We start from the raw sequence: 16,517 nt of genomic DNA on the forward strand, positions 1-16,517 counted from the left end.
GCTTCAATACAATACTGTATATTGTCCAGTTTTGTTCACTTAACATGCAAAACACAGCAGTGGGTATTCACTCATACTCTGCTCATAATCCTCACCCATATCACATTATTTGGCTGTATTTATGTACAATAGACGTTTTTAGAACATTGGTGATTGTTGATCTATAATTTAATTAATCTCCCCGTTTAGGAAAAAAACCTGGGAAATTATGGCAGTGTGTATACAAAGCTCCGGAGACACAGACTGTAGCCTCTTGCATAGCCACATGTAGGAAATATTGGTGTGTCACAAGAATCCTATAAGTAATTATTCTGATAGTGTACATATAAGTGTGTTCTTGGTCACAACAACTCATACTTATTGTACAAGTCCACAACTGATGTTACATGTTATTGATCACACAAAAAACCCACAAATGTATCCAAACAACATCATTTAATAAATGATTCTGCAATAGAAAACATCTGTGCAAAAATGTTCAGGCAAAATACAAAGAAAAGGCCTCTCTTGGTCAAAAGGATATGACTGTAAACCTTTTGTTATGGATACACTGTTTTCTAAACAAACGTTGCTTGAAAATTATCTTAAAAGACTGAAATGGATCTAGAATAAAATAAAAATGGCACAATTACGTTTTCTTTTCTTCTTCTGCCAGATACAAAACTATCTAGATTTGCCTAAGATTCACAGTCTTGTGTACAAGTGGTTTTTGAACTGCATCAGGTACACACGTTGGAGGATACCTGTATGAAATTCCAGATACCTAGGTAGGTCAATCTGCTTCAGAGGATAGATGGATAGAAAGTAACAAAAAGACAAAACCTTAAAGAGAAAATCCACAGATTTACATACAGTACAATCCAGATATGTGAACAGGAACAAGCCTGTGTCCTAAAGCTGTTGTTCTGAAACATTTTCATGTCAAGGACCCCTAAATTGATATGTATTTGGCCTCGGACCCCCATTTGAAAATATTTTGTCCTAGGTAGGGACACCAACAGTTTTAGAAAACAGCCCATCTAGAAGCTCACAGCGCATCACATTTACTATGTTTTGAATAGCTGAAAAATACAATAGGGATTAAGTGTTTAATCGGTTTCTCATTTTGCTGGGAACCCCGGAACCCAATTTGAGAATAATTGTCCCAAAGACAGCGCTTAGACTATGCTGATGATGGTTGGTAAACCAGTCCTATAGGCTGCATAGCCGAATTATGCCCGATTTAAATTTGGTTTGCATACTGGTGTTGCACCCAAAATAGCAGATCTACAAGCGACGTATAATTTAAAGTAGGACAAATTTACATGACTGCAAAGACGAAATGGAGGGTGAGTGCACACGTGTGGAGGCATTCCGCTTTATAGTCTGCGTTTTTCAACGCTTCTGTTGCAGACTGTATGGTGGAAGCATTTGAAAACTGTCAACAGCCTGTCTCGAGACTCAGACTACCAACTGTGTGCAAAGGCATTTCGCAGGAATGTGTGGGTAGAATTCTGGTTTGTCATAGCACTTCTATGAAATAATGTTCAGTTGTAGCCTTGTAGGTAAAATATGCAGCTGTTGGTTTTGCCATAAAATAAACACTGTTTTTCTAGTCATACAGTACGTTTATCGGGAGCTGTTCATGTTCACATTCATTGATTGGTACAGTATATTTTAAGACAGTTCTGTTTTAGGATTTTCACTTTAAGGTCAGACTGGTACTGCTTATTATCTCTGCATACTCCACTAACATCCACTGTTCAAATACTGCCTGTCCACACCAAAGATCATGATTGATAACAGGTACCAATAGTACACCAACAAACATCTTATTTTACTTTTTACCCTGATAAAAAGAAAATTAATTTAGACAAATATGACATGATGAATGTATTGGAAACATGCCGTTTTAAACTCTAATTAACGACAATGAGGTACAACAGTTAAAATACATTAAATGCATGTAAAATTAAGCCAAATACTAAAAGCCACTGTTTTTGTTTTTGCACAGGTGTGTGGCCACCATGAAATGTCAGAGTTGCCTAAATGTTCAAATGTTAACAACTAAGGAAAAGTTATCTATGGGCTACTGTTCAGTGTAGCACATACAGACAGGAACCCTCAATATAACCATGGCAACAAAACAAACAATGATTGTCTACTACACAGACACGTGCAGCTGTAGCGATAACAACTGTATAGCAACACACACATTCAAACTCAGGTGATATCTGTTCCATATTGTAGCTGCGTCTGTGAGGTTTCTCTGAAATGAAAGATGAAATCCATGACCATGTAGTCCATCTCATCAAAAATAAACTCCCCTCTCCAACTAAGACCAAAATAAAAGATCTGCAGCATCCTGTTTGTGATTATATAGAATCGAGAATTATTCCATTACCACTCATACGTACTTCATATGACAAAATGATATTGGGAGTAAATGCTATGTGGACATGACATATGTACAAAGTGTTACACTAATCCTCAACACATTCAATTATCTTTCTTTTTAGAACCTACACCATGCTACACTCTCCATACGAGTAGGGTTGTTCTTTGCTATCTAAGCAGAATTCCATTTCCCCCCTTTAGTACATTTATAAATCACTGTAGTTATTGCCTTATGTGCCCTCTTGGAGGAACTCCCACTGGCACACAGTTTCCTTGGGCATTGCCATCACATCATTTCCATTTAAAACATTATGGAAACAATGGACAGCAACAGAGAAATGATAAAGAAAGGCGGTATATAAGGCCAAGAGAATTAGACCTATATAATGGTACAAAATAAACATGAATAAATTAAGGAGTTTACACACAGCTTCACCTACACTGGGTCAAACAACCTTGAAAGAAGTGAGGAGGTAGGAAGCGTGTAAGAGCTGTTGAGCAGGGTGGAGAGCAAAGGGAAGCAAATCGTAAATGAAGGAAGGAAACAGAGTAGACCATATTATAGGAAAAGACTAGGAGACGACATACAGAGACACATCCAGCTCGGTGTACAAATACTCTGCTCCTCATCCAGGACAAGCTAGGCAGGCATGCTAAAACAATCCTTGTACACATGTGGGAAGGTTGACTAGTGGTGGATATTTATGCCTGCTTTATACTTGGTTGCACATTGCAAAAATAGCAGATCTACAAGCTTGTAGATCGGCGATTTTAAGTGTAAGTCAGGCATTATAGTGAACATGATGACATGCTTTCTGCAAGATATAACAAGTCCTGGATAAGCAATGTTGGCCAACGTACCACTCACAGACTCATCTACAGATCTGTAGTTTCTACTAGCCAATCATTAGTCTGATAGTCTTGGAGCTGAAGATGTGTGTCACAAACAGTCAACGGATGTGGCTCGTTCTTGTAGTCATTATAAACATTAAATTCACGAAGGAGGAAGGCACGTGTTGTAGATTCATGTGTTCACCAAGCTAATAACTTGTCTTGTCTGTTCAGTAAAAGACAACCCATCCCGTTTGTTCGATTTGTCTTTTCACTCAGTCTTGTGTCTGTCACAAGCACCTAATGTACACTACCTTGTTGTACATTGTACAGAATGTATTGTATGTAAAATACGTGCATTTTATAAGCTCAGCATCACAATCTCATATGCTGTTGAAAGGCACACAGATTCTATTATGTAAATGTCCATATTGCTAGTTTACTCTCACAAAATACTTTTCTCTGCTTAAAACGCATTCTCCTTAATAAAATGTTCCTTTGAATATACCTGCATTTCATTCACTCTGGATTTTTATGGACTGTATTTACACAAAGGTTAAAATAATAAGGGCACATTTTCAAACAAACGAAGTACATTTACTTTCAATAACAATGCATTAAAAAGTCAAATAGCTGTGTATATATACGGTGGCAGTGTTTCTTAAAACTGGGGGACGGGACAGCTACGTTTCTGGTGGGTCCCCACGTGTCCAGAGTACAAACAACATTTTTTTCCCCGTAAGAGTCTGTCCCAGAGTAAAATAGGTCCTGGCGCAGAGACAGTCTTTCTACAGGTCTGCAACGATGACAACAGTGTTGTTGTCGTACATCAGTCTGTTGGGGTCCGAGGCCAGCAGTGTATTATTATGGTCCATCATCATCATGCCCTTCTGGGTCACTTGTCCGTATACTTGACCCATGTTCCCCGGCACCACGCAGTGAGAGAGCAGTGGTGTGTTGGCGTCGTGGTTGGAGCCCGTGGTGGAGGGCACGTTACTGACATGGCCCGTGCTGGTGGAGCCGCTGGCACTGCTTGGCGAGCGGCTCTTTGGAGGTGGGAGATGGTGCTGAACGACCCGGGGTGCCTGGATCTGGGCTTGGAAGTGGGCTGGAAAAGCCGCGTAGCCCGGTGGGATAGGATAGCCGTTGACTGGGATGAACCGCTGGTGGGTCTGGGGCACCGCCACGGGGGTCCAGCCTGGCGGGATCTGACCCATCTGGCCCGGCGGGGCGAGGGCCTGGGCCGGGTAGAGGTACCCTGCAGCTGCCGCGGCTGCAGCGTAGCGGGGGTTGCTGAGGTTGCTGACGGGGCTGGCGCTCAGCGAGGTGGTCTGGGTGGTGGCGTTACCCCCTCCCCCGGAGGGTGTGCTGGAACTGGCATGGGACGAATGCCCCTCCCAGGTCCGCAGACGGGAGTGGATGTCTTTGAAGCGGGGGCGACGTGCGGGTCCCTCCTGCCAGCACTCGGTCATCAGGCCATAAACCCTGCGAGACAACAATTTGTATAACCTTTAAGGTTGATGCATCCAGGAACTATCACAGCAGATTTACAATAGATTGGTTCTATTTCTGTGCATTTGACTCACTATAGTGCTGTGTTAAGTTTTGAGGATTTGACCCATCTTCACTACTGAGTTTTTCAGATAAACTGTAGCTTTAACTATTTTTACTTATTTCTTTATCAGTACTTCATAACACTAGACATTGTAAGTGTATGGCAGCAGGACACATTCAGCTGGGTTAATAATATTTTTATTTTTTAACGACTATAACAATTTATTTTATTTTCACCATTCTTCCCGTTCTACTTTTCAACATTGTGTGATACAAATCAAGTCGGCATAAGTTTTGGCTATACCTGGGTGGACAATCCTCAGGGCAGGGCAGCAGCTGCCTCTTCCTCACCATCTCCATCACTTCCTGATTGGAGAAGCCGTAGTAAGGCTGAAGGCCGTAGCTGAAGATCTCCCAGAGCACCACGCCAAATGACCAGATGTCCGAGTCAGTGGTAAACTTTCCGTAGGCAATGGCCTCGGGGGGCATCCAGCGGATGGGTACCAGGGCTTTGGGTTGAACCCGGTAGTAGTCTGAAGAGTAGATCTCCCTAGACAGGCCCAGGTCAGAGATCTTGACATGGAGCTGTTCGCCTACTAGAATGTTCCGAGCAGCCAGGTCCTTGTGGATGTAGAAGTGGCTGGCTAGGTACTCCATGCCAGCAGCCACCTACGGAGGATTAAGTTAGGTTAGAAAATGTTATCAGACCCCCGAGTAAAATGATTTTTCATTAAAAGTTTCTCACAAGTTATCTTTAAAAAGTGTGGATAGATCATTGGAATTGAATCTTATGATTCCAAATGGATGTGCAGGCAAAAACATTTTAGAACCACTCGAACCCTAGTGTCCCTATTCTGGGGTGAACATTCTGTGAAAATAGCCAACAATATTTACAGTAAATATATTCTGTTGGAGAGCGGAAACAGGAGGGTGCCTAGTAGCCTATAGATGTTCGCTGTCTGTCCATCAAAGGTAAATCAATCATGTGAATTGAGTGGTGGTATTTTCTTCTTTCTATCATGTATCATCGGACCTTGCACCTATACGGATATTCTCTCTAACTTGGAGCGGGTTGTCTGCTTCGGCTTCGTCTTTTTCTGCCTAGTATAGAGCCCTGGGGGATTCCGGTCAGCTACGTGTAGGGTTTCATTGGTTAACCCATTTTGACCTGAGATCAGATTCTAAAAATGTCTTCTACATCCTGACAGTTTTCTGAAAAAGCTATGTTTCTATGTCAGTCGTTCTTCGATTTTTCAAAAATAGCTGACCTACAAGCTCGTAGCGCGCCACTCGGTGGCGCGCTATGAGCTTGTAGATCTGCTACTTTTCAATAGCTAAAGCATAACATAATGCTAACACCAAAAGGGGTTCCCGCCCAGAATGGGTAAAAGTCATACCTGTATAGCCATGTGGAGGAAGTCTCCGTGGTCGAGGCTGGATTTCACCGTGCCGTCCTCGTCGCTGCTGCAGCCCACGTCAGAGTGTGGCGAACGCATGATGAGGAACTCGTGCAGGTCGCCTTGGGGCAGGAACTCAAAGAGCATGCAGACGGGCTGCTCCTGGGTCACCACGCCGAGCAAGCACACCACGTTGGGGTGGTGCAATTCAGCTAGCACGGTCGCCTCCTGTGTTGAGAAGCAGAAGGCATTTGTCAAAAGTGAAATGGCTCGACAAGTGGTTAGCCATCTGATAGGGGGTGTGTGTGTGTGTGTGTGTGACGTGTGTGCGTGTGCGCCATGCGCAAGCGTGTGTGTGTGCGTGCCCGAGGCTGCCCATTTGATTTGTATATGGACTTTTGTTTTACATCCAAACTTATGAAATATCAGACTTTGGTGGAATGTATTATGGCCTTGGGGGGGGGTGTGTGTGTGTGTGTGTGTGTGTGTGTGTGTGTGTGTGTGTGTGTGTGTGTGTGTGTGTGTGTGTCTAGAGATAATGTCACAAACCGCAGGATCGATCAGCACCAACAGTTGTGTGCATGCTGCCTACAGCAAAATTATTCACAAATGTTTTATACTTTTAAATATTTGGTGGATGCTTGCGATATATCTTACCTGCTGGAATTCACCCCATGATTGGGTATTGGTGAAATCCTTAAGCGTTTTAATGGCCACAAGCTGTGCCTGGTCCATGCCTGGCAGGTACAGGTGACCCTTATAAATCTTCCCCAGGATGCACTCCCCAAGTTCCTCCATGAAACGCACAGCCGACAGGGGAAGCTCTTTGGCCTTACTAGTCTGGAGAGACAAGAGAAGCATGACGGAGAGGGAAACGTATATCATTATTTTCATTTTCAGGTCTGTAATACATTGATCATAATTGTCCCAGAATGGGAAAATGTGGACATACAGTTTACATTGGTGCTGGTTCTAATTTGATGCAGGCAAACTGCCTAATGTAACAGTGAGTAAGTGTCTACAGTTTGTGTGTGTGTGTGTGTGTGTGCGTGTGTGTGCGTGTGCGTGCAATACAGTACATGTGATTATGAAAGAAAGAGGGAAGCCTGGAGCCTGGAGAGCTGATAATTATCACAATCAGGCTGAATACATTTATATAATCTCTGTGACTCAGCATCTTTCTACAAGCAAACTGGACCAAACCCCAAAACATCAGCTCTTAAATCTTGTAAAAATGTGCACCACTCAATTAACTGACAAGCAGTCTTGGTAGCTTTTAGATAAATTGTGGGTAATTAATTTCCAAGCAGTTACAGTTGCAGAATACGGGTCTCCAGGAATAACACAAAAAACTGCTGCTTTCCATTGAGTTGTGAACTGGACCATGACAACAGCAGCTTACTGGAAAGGGCATAATAGACGGTTTTGATTGTAGACCCAAATCTAATTGAACAGAATAGCGGGCTGTTATTTTCAGTTAAGCTATGGCAGAGATGGAGGACATATCTCATCTAGCAATGATTTCATATGCAGGTGTCCTGCCAAAATGTGGTACGGTAAGCTTTAACATTTTCTTCTTAAAAATAAAAAAAAGTTAATGTCATCATTTAATTATATGGTCAGAAAATGTTTTCATGACCTGGAATGACGCAAAAGCATTCATTTCAATTCTAAATTCCGAGAATTATTATTCTACTCTCAGGAGAACAACATACAAAGCCAAAGTCACATAGTATTCTTCATGACCTGCGTGTCCAATGACAGTCAATTCAACAAAACCCCACTGTGGTAAATATCCAAACACATGTGCTCATGCGCCCTTCTTGGAACGCCAGTCTGTCATCGACATTGGCCAGCGACGCTTGAATTGCACGTTCAAAGTAAAAAGCAGAGACACCAGACAGACGCCCACAGGGTTTAGCTGAGCGCAGCTCTGTGGTGAGTGTGGGGTGGGGATATTAGAATATTGGAGCGTGCTCTTTGAAGGGCTAATGCTCTTTGTTTGTCTTCCATGCCTTATAATGTGAGCAGACTTCAGCCAGCATCTCTTCAATCTAAAAGCTATCCAGGTGATCCAAGAGAGTGAATCTGCTTTGCAGGGTGCATGTGTGAATGTGAGTGTGTGTGAGACTGTGAGTGTGTGTGAGTGTGTGAGAGTGTGTAAGCGTGTGTGTGTGTGTGTGTGTGTGTGTGTGTGTGTGTGTGTGTGTGCGCATGCGTGCGTGCGTGCGTGTGTGTGTGTGTGCGCTTGGGAGGAGATAAAAGGTGAGAAGGACAGGCGGCGGGTTGGCAGAGAGTTTGAAATTCCGGGAACTCCTTGATGAATAATGAAATTCCTGAGGGGAGGATAGGTCGATTAGGCACTGAAGGGGGTTGTTGCGGAGTAGGTGCTGGTACTGTGTCTGTCTGTCTGCCTGCCTGCCTGCCTGCGTGGGTGGGTGGGGGGGAGGTTGCTGATGTTTTGAAAGAGACAGATGTTTTTAGTTAGGAGTTTGTTCCCCACACCCAAACCCTCAGATCTTCCTCAAAGCATGCAGGTTGTGCGTGTATGTTTGTGTGGGTAAAGATCATCATAGGCAACGACCTCTGAATGACCTTAGAGCAAGGCCTGCTGCGTTGGCAGGAAACACAGTGGAAGTAGTGAGGGTGGGGAGAAAGGCATGGCATCAAAAAACAAGTACAGTTCCCCTTCCAGCTTGTCTTCACTACTCTCTGCAAAGTGTGTCAGTGAAAATGTCTTCTGTGCAACAATGACACAAAGCCTTTCCACGCTTGTGTCTACAGCTGCTGGCTGTATGGTCAGAGACATTAGCCTACCCCCCCCCCCCCACACACACACACACACACACACACACAGACACAATTGGATAACTCATCAAACAGGGAGGCAGTCGGGAATATAAACAGGCCTGATGTGACTGGCTGGAATATGATAGGGATTCTAATAAGAGCTATGTGTTGGCTGGCAAGACATGCCTCATGTTTACCATTACTAAGACGTCCTGGGAGAGAGGGAGGGGACGGAAAGGGAGAAGAAAGCAAAACAGAGAGAGAGAGAGGCTGATCTGACGAGAGACCTGAGGACAGTGAGGGAGAGAGAGAGAGAGAGAGAGAGAGATAGAGAAAGCCAGCAAATGAGAGAAAAGGGTAGAATGAAAAAGAGATCCCGTGAGAGATATTATGAAGAGAAAGAAGGGGGGGGGGGGGGGGGGGGATTGGGAATGAGCTGGAAACAGAAAAAAGGAGGGAGATAGATATAATGCAGATCGAATTGGGGAGGTAGAGAAAGGGAGAGAGAGAGAGAAACCAGCAGAGAAAGGGTTGCAGCTGAACATTCCTGGACTGTGCTCGGCTCTGATGATACAGATCAGAACTCTCTGCCAGGAACGTCTCACTCACACATACAGTAAGCACGCACGCACACAGATCAGCCACAGCACCCCTTTTCTGGGCATGTCATTAATAGGCAAACATTTGACGAAAATAACCGACCTACAAGCTCACAATGTGCCGGGTTGTGAGCTTGTAGATCTGCTATACTTTCGGCAAAGAGATTAGGTGTAGAATGGAAAAGGGAGTGGGCCAAGTATAGACCCCTGGGGGACACCAGTCCATGAAGTACAAAGGGATTAAGTGGATGAATAAATACCAATAATATGCATGAATAGCCAGAATCTTTTTCAGTCACATGCACACGTAGTAGCACTGTACATGTGAAAAGACTGTCACTGAATCCACACACACACACACACACACACACACACACACACACACACACACACACACACACACACACACACACACACACACACACACACACACACACACACACACACACACACACACACACACACACACACACACACACACACACACACACACACACACACACACGTGCTGCTTCCCAATGTTAGACCTGTTGGAACAGAGAGGATTGTGCCAGTATTTTGACTCACTCTGCAGTCTACCATTATTACTTATAAAGATAAACAGAGGAGAGCGCTCATTTAAATTCACCACATCTTTCTCTCTCTCTCTCTGTGTGTGTGTGTGTGTGTGTGTGTTTATGTGTGTTTATGTGTGTGTGTTTATGTGTGTTTATGTGTGTGTGTTTATGTGTGTGTGTGTGTGTGTGTGTGTGTGTGTGTGTGTGTGTGTGTGTGTGTGTGTGTGTGTGTGTGTGTGTGCGCGCGTGTGCGCGTGTGCGTGCGTGTGCGTGCGTGTGTGTGCATGCGTGCGTGCGTGCGCATGCATATTGGGCCTATGTACTGCTGTGTAAGCAAGGAATGCAGGAATGAGACAATGGCAGTCAGTCAGAAGATGTCTGTCTGTATTATTAGCCCCATATGTTCTTTCTGCTGAAAGTAGCAAAAGAGAGGGAGAGAGAGAACTGAGATGCATGCTAGATATAATTATGATGGGAGGTCCTGTAGTGGCTACCATTGTACTTACTGTACGTAACAAAAATATATTGTACATTATCCACATGTTTCATAGAAGCGTCATTCCAGCCTCATTCTTTGTAGAGTGTACTATTCTCTCTTTGTAAGGTACAGCAGTGTGTGCTATTTTGGATGCAGTGGGTTGTATATTAGACTTCCCAGAGAGTTACAGCCAACTCTTCTGTACCCTCACAGGCTGTCCTGAATGCATCATGGCTTCATCAGATAGAGCACACCGTGAAAGCATCATTGGTCACACCGCCTGCTCTGTCTGCCTATTCCTCTCTCATTGCAAACACACAGACGCACCGTAACACTAACACAGCCCACAGGAGCACACTCTAGAACAGTTGTGCGCGCGCGTGTGTGTGTGTGTGTGTGTGTGTGCTGGTAGTGTACAGATCTTTGTCTGGTATGTTTTTCTTTTTTTTCCTTCTTTCTTTGTGTGTGTGTGTGTGTGTGTGTGTGTGTGTGTGTGTGTGTGTGTGTGTGTGTGTGTGTGTGTGTGTGTGTGTGTGTGTGTGTGTGTGCGCGCGCATGTGTGCGTGCGCGTGCGCGCGCGCGCGTGTGTGTGTGTTGTTGTTTTGACTTTACCTTAGGCTTGTTATATGCGGTAGTGAGCATGGACATCTCCACGTTTTGCCCGCGGACTGGTTTGGGCTGGCGCGGAGCGGGGGGCCTGGCGGACTTCTGGTTGTTGCGGCACACACAGATGAAGAAGAAGAGCAGGGCGATGGCCAGTGGGATGGCTACACTGGGGACTAGGATGTATAGGATCTCCATGTTGCTTCCACCATGCTTCTCCTTATGATCTGTGTGTATGGATGAGAAATAACGTCAATTATACAACAGGTCGTTTCCAGGAAGAAATCTTCAAACGAGCACCACTCCACACCTAATCAAAATAAAGAATTCAGCTGCTCTGTTCTCCCAGAGCGCAGCAAACTCGGTGGCTAGGCTAGCTAGTTTCTTGGGACATTTGTGGTCATCTGTCATTCAAAAAATATGTTTTTCCAGCGATTTTCTTAGTTTTAAAGGTAACTGTTGTATAATTGCAATATATAGATTGGTGAATTGGTCTTTGGAACAGTACAGATTTTCTTCAACGAGAGGCCACTGAAACAAGTTCAAATGACTCTATAATGCTTCTGATGCGTATTTTGAGTTCATTGCTGATAGTCAACAGCAATATTAGACTACAAATTGCAAATTTAACAGCCTGAATATTTAGTCACAAATGACATCCGAACTTTGTATGGCTGAAGATCCACCACGGACAGCTCTCCTCATGGATTCCGACTTATGTATGTTTGAAAATCCTGCTTGTACGTATTTAACGTGCCATAGCTGGTGGTGATGGAGGCGTTGCATAGCAACCGCATCAATGCTAAAAGCAGCTCTGGGGCTCAACCATTATATACGCGGAGTATACGTTGGGGTCCATATATATACGGACCTAGCAAATAACGCCCCCTAGCTGGGGGGTACGTATATATACGGACCTGGTAGAGAAAGAATTAAAACATCGCGGAAAATCGTATTGTGAACCTAATATCGTGATTCGAATCGTATTGTGAGTTGAGTGAATCGTTACATGCCTAGTAATTATTAATTAGTACTACTAATTGGAGTAGACAAGTAGTTAAAATAATTTCGCTCCAAAGCATTAACATAGTGCTGCTGCCTTTTAGAATGTTGAGAAGGTCAAAGGGCCGCCATATGTTGCCAACGTGTGCTCTAGTAAAGTGCCTCACCACAGACGGCTATGTCACAGAGCTCCATGCGGACACCCTCATCCAGCGTGAAGCACCAGGGGGCATCATGCTTGTTCCCTGGGTTGCGGCAGTACGAGTGTCCCCCGTTGAGTTCTGCGTAGCGGAGGGCGAGGTAGGTATGGCTGTGAGGGTACTGGGAGTTCCATGGCTGACACTGTCGCCCTGACCTTGTCACACTGACTGTACCACGGTAATCTGATCCAGTGCTATTGAAACATTTGTGATCTGCAGAGAGAGCGAAAAATAATCAGGAAAGAGGGTAGGATGATGATATGAAGGAGGCTAAGAAAATGAATCTTGGTTTGTATATCCTTATATGGATCATAATTATTATCTGACACATCGCAACACCGTCCTAATGCACTCTTGATAATAGAGCGGTCCAGGGATGACATGTCTTTGTATGTCCCTGACAATCTCTGTACTAACCACAGTAGCAAACACCCTTTTTAAGACGTAAAAGCGTCACAATTCATGAGTAGGGTATTTACTGATATATTTATATGTTTATAACCAAACGTGAAAGTCAAGGCAAGCCAAGCATCTAAATGCTCTTTCAAAAACCCACAGACTAACACCACGTAGCAAAACATGCCAAGTTGCTAACTTGTTTCCAGCTGAGAATTTGAGATGCTTGTTGTCAGAATATAGTTGCACTACAGTACTTTTACTAGTAAGTTACAACTGTAATAATAACTATTACATTTAAATGACTTAATAACTTACTCTTGTTAATAGGCTCAGCCATGGGGATGCCTATCCTCAAACAGTTGGCAGCCTCGGGGCTGTCGTGAGCGGCCAGGTCCTCACAGTTTGGCAGCTTCAGTCTCTTGAGGATGATGGGGTTCGAGCGTGCGATGATGTACTCCGTCTTGCACAGGTCGTTCTCCAGGATCTCGCACTCGTCCTTGCACAGGTCCCGAGGCTTGTCTGTCCCCGAGCTGCGGTCACACGTGGGGAAGGCAAAGTGGCACAGGGAGGGGATGGCAAACTGAGAGCAGCGGTCCGATAGGTGGTTGGACGTGCCAATCATGGTGAACGCAGCTGTGGAGGAGGGGAGGTACAGTGTTATAATGGATAGGAGGGACTCATGTGTTCAATCACAGCAACCCTGTTACTGTGAAGGTTGCTGTAAAAAAAAAAAAGAAACGACAAAGAAAAGGGTAAAGGTCTGCAAAGATACGCAGAATACATAAACTAATTACAGAAATAATGGCTCGAAGACTGAAGCTGAAGTTAAATGGCAAAAGATTTTAAAAGTATGATTCATGGTCATGCTGCATACTACTAGTAATTATAAACATATGAGTCTCTATGGTTAAGGCACATAGGCTGTGATGAAGACATATGAGTCTCTATGGTTAAGGCACATAGGCTGTGATGAAGGCAGCTTTAGGGGTTGGAGAGTCTCTATGGTTAAGGCACATAGGCTGTGATGAAGGCAGCTTTAGGGGTTGGAGAGTCTCTATGGTTAAGGCACATAGGCTGTGATGAAGGCAGCTTTAGGGGTTGGAGTTAAGGCACATAGGCTGTGATGAAGGCAGCTTTAGGGGTTGGAGTTAAGGCACATATTCTGTGATGAAGGCAGCTTTAGGAAGGCACATAGGCTGTGATGAAGGCAGCTTTAGGAAGGCACATAGGCTGTGATGAAGGCAGCTTTAGGAAGGCACATAGGCTGTGATGAAGGCAGCTTTAGGAAGGCACATAGGCTGTGATGAAGGCAGCTTTAGGAAGGCACATAGGCTGTGATGAAGGCAGCTTTAGGAAGGCACATAGGCTGTGATGAAGGCAGCTTTAGGGGTTGGAGAGTGGGGGTGTAGTCTCTATGGTTAAGGCACATAGGCTGTGATGAAGGCAGCTTTAGGGGTTGGAGAGTGGGGGATAAAGAGGGGATTAGGGAGTGGATGACAATTATCCATATGATCCTGTACCATATTGTTCTCCTGCTAAAATCAGTAGGGATGACATAGGATTATTCATAGGAGACTATATGTATACCGAATAGACTGTCGACAGCACGGTTAACAGTCATGCTCTATATTTTATTACAACCATATATACACTGTACACCATCATATATCTTAATTATCCCATTTCCTTGATGTTCCATAGTAGAGGCTGGGTTAATTTCCTTTGGGCTCCAGCGGGCCAATGTCTACAATACAATTCAGAGATAGGCTGGAATATGCATGTATATGTAGAGTAATCAAAAACACATGCATGGCATGTGTTTGCACCAAATATTATATAAATTCAAATGCATCAAACACGTGCAAACAAAACTAACACATGCATGTTTGAGCTCATGGTTGTCCGCTCGCTCACATGCATGCATTCACGCACGCACAAAAGTATAAACTCTTAAAAACAAAAAACTGAGTTCCCATGTGTGCTCCACAGCAACATGCTGAACTTCCTTTGACTTCACTACAACACCCTCTAGTCTTCCTGTTTCTGATGTGTAATTAAACATTAAAACTACACACTAATCTTTGCAAACGTTTCCTGTGCTGCAAAAAAACATAGGAGTCATAGACCAGTAGAATGTATTTGCACAATGAAAGAAAAAATTAAACAAATACAAAATAATTCGTAATTGGAGCAGAGAGACTATGCAACTCAAGTGCCTTTTAACTACATTTAACCACATACTCAGTCCATACTTGGCCGGCTCCTTTTATACTTCTTCACCAATTCTGTTTGCAGCACGGTCACCACAGAATTTGATGCAAGGTTTTATGTGGTTAAAAGAAAAATAGAAAAAATATATATATATCATGCAGTGAATCATTGAAATCCCACTGCAGTCACCTATTGCTACTGATAGATGTCAACAAAGGACAGCCCAGAGTCCCGTCATTTTCACTCAAAGCCTCACTTAGAGCCAGAGTACCTCATTGAACATGTTTATGACCCGCAGAGCCCAACAAATCACATGTAGGAAACATTTACGCGGCGCAGAGCGTGCAGTCTTACAAAGAGCCTCTATCAGCACAAAAATAAAGTGTAGCTGTGCAAGAGAGGTGAGTAAAGTCTGTGTTCAGTCTTTCTACTCTGCGTTAGAGTAGGCTATCAACTTTTCATGTCACAGACAAATACTGAGGGTATTACTAGTTATTCTGAAACCCATGAAGACATAAATGAATATTTCACTCTGCGTCCAAACTGGGTCCGAACTCCGCACCATAAAAAAAAGGATGGACAATATTGAACACACACACATACAGACAGTCTCACCTGTGATCTGGGTCTCGATCTCACCCTGCATCTGCAGTGAATCCACAAAGATGCTGCGGTTGCCAATGAAGCGGGCGCAGGCGATCCCTCGGTACGGCTGACAGAAGCCCTCCTCGTCAAAGTCATCACTGAGAGAGAGAGCAGAAGCGTAATTTGTTTTGATCAATAATTATGCAACATATGGTAATATTCTCTATAAGCATGCAAACCTCCTAAATGTTAGTTGTATAGTTGGTCCTATACAACCATAGAATTGAACACTGGTATACTTTTCTTTATAAGACCGTCTCATTTTGTTCTCTTATTATGGTCTTTAACCTTCTGTATCCTGTTTCTGAACGCTGTTAAATCGCCCTTTGTACCATTTTTGTTTATGTTGCCATTTTATGTTGTTTTTATTCTGAAACTATTTTTGTGTAGCAGCTGCAGCCGTCCTAGCTAGGACTCCCTTCTGAAACAGATTCTAAATCTCACATTATTCTGTCACATGTATTGGACAGGGAGGGACAAGGAGCATAACGTTGATGTTGGGCAGAATCCTCATATCTCGATAAAGAGAAAGTCTTTCTATGGGTTTAAAAAAATATTGAACCAAAGAAAAACATTAAAAAGAGCATGTGACCAATAATAACTACATTGGATCCAATGGAGAACAGGTTCTTTTTTCCATTTTCTGAAAAGTAACGTTTTCAAGATTTCCACCCTTGTTGTATGCCATTTAGAGACAGCTGTATGTCAACATGACAATCAGTCTATAAACAGACAAATAAAATAATCAATTAACTGTCTGGAACAGGATTAAAGGTTTGCATATTAAACCTCATCTTGTAGCAAGGCTATCATTTAAAACCTGCCAACAACAGGGTGACACTAACTCACTTACAGAAACATTGTAATGTGAGAAA

At 43.5% G+C, this 16,517-nt stretch overlaps 1 protein-coding gene across 1 annotated transcript in view; it reads right to left on the minus strand.

Annotated features, from left to right (window-relative positions):
• Positions 1 to 420: 420 nt before the first annotated feature.
• Positions 421 to 16,517, minus strand: part of ror1 (receptor tyrosine kinase-like orphan receptor 1) — a 150,249-nt gene continuing 134,152 nt past the window's right edge. Inside the window, exons 5-12 of the mRNA XM_079506051.1 lie at positions 15,613 to 15,740; positions 13,102 to 13,419; positions 12,355 to 12,600; positions 11,195 to 11,412; positions 6,816 to 6,998; positions 6,159 to 6,386; positions 5,066 to 5,430; positions 421 to 4,692 (exon numbers count right to left, since the gene is read on the minus strand). Coding sequence (XP_079362177.1) covers positions 3,996 to 4,692; positions 5,066 to 5,430; positions 6,159 to 6,386; positions 6,816 to 6,998; positions 11,195 to 11,412; positions 12,355 to 12,600; positions 13,102 to 13,419; positions 15,613 to 15,740 — 2,383 coding nt within the window. The 3' untranslated portion in view covers positions 421 to 3,995. The remainder of the gene's footprint in view (positions 4,693 to 5,065; positions 5,431 to 6,158; positions 6,387 to 6,815; positions 6,999 to 11,194; positions 11,413 to 12,354; positions 12,601 to 13,101; positions 13,420 to 15,612; positions 15,741 to 16,517) is intronic.

The sequence above is a fragment of the Electrona antarctica genome (genome assembly GCF_951216825.1).
Source record: "Electrona antarctica genome assembly, chromosome: 7".
In the NCBI taxonomy this organism is placed as follows: domain Eukaryota; kingdom Metazoa; phylum Chordata; class Actinopteri; order Myctophiformes; family Myctophidae; genus Electrona; species Electrona antarctica.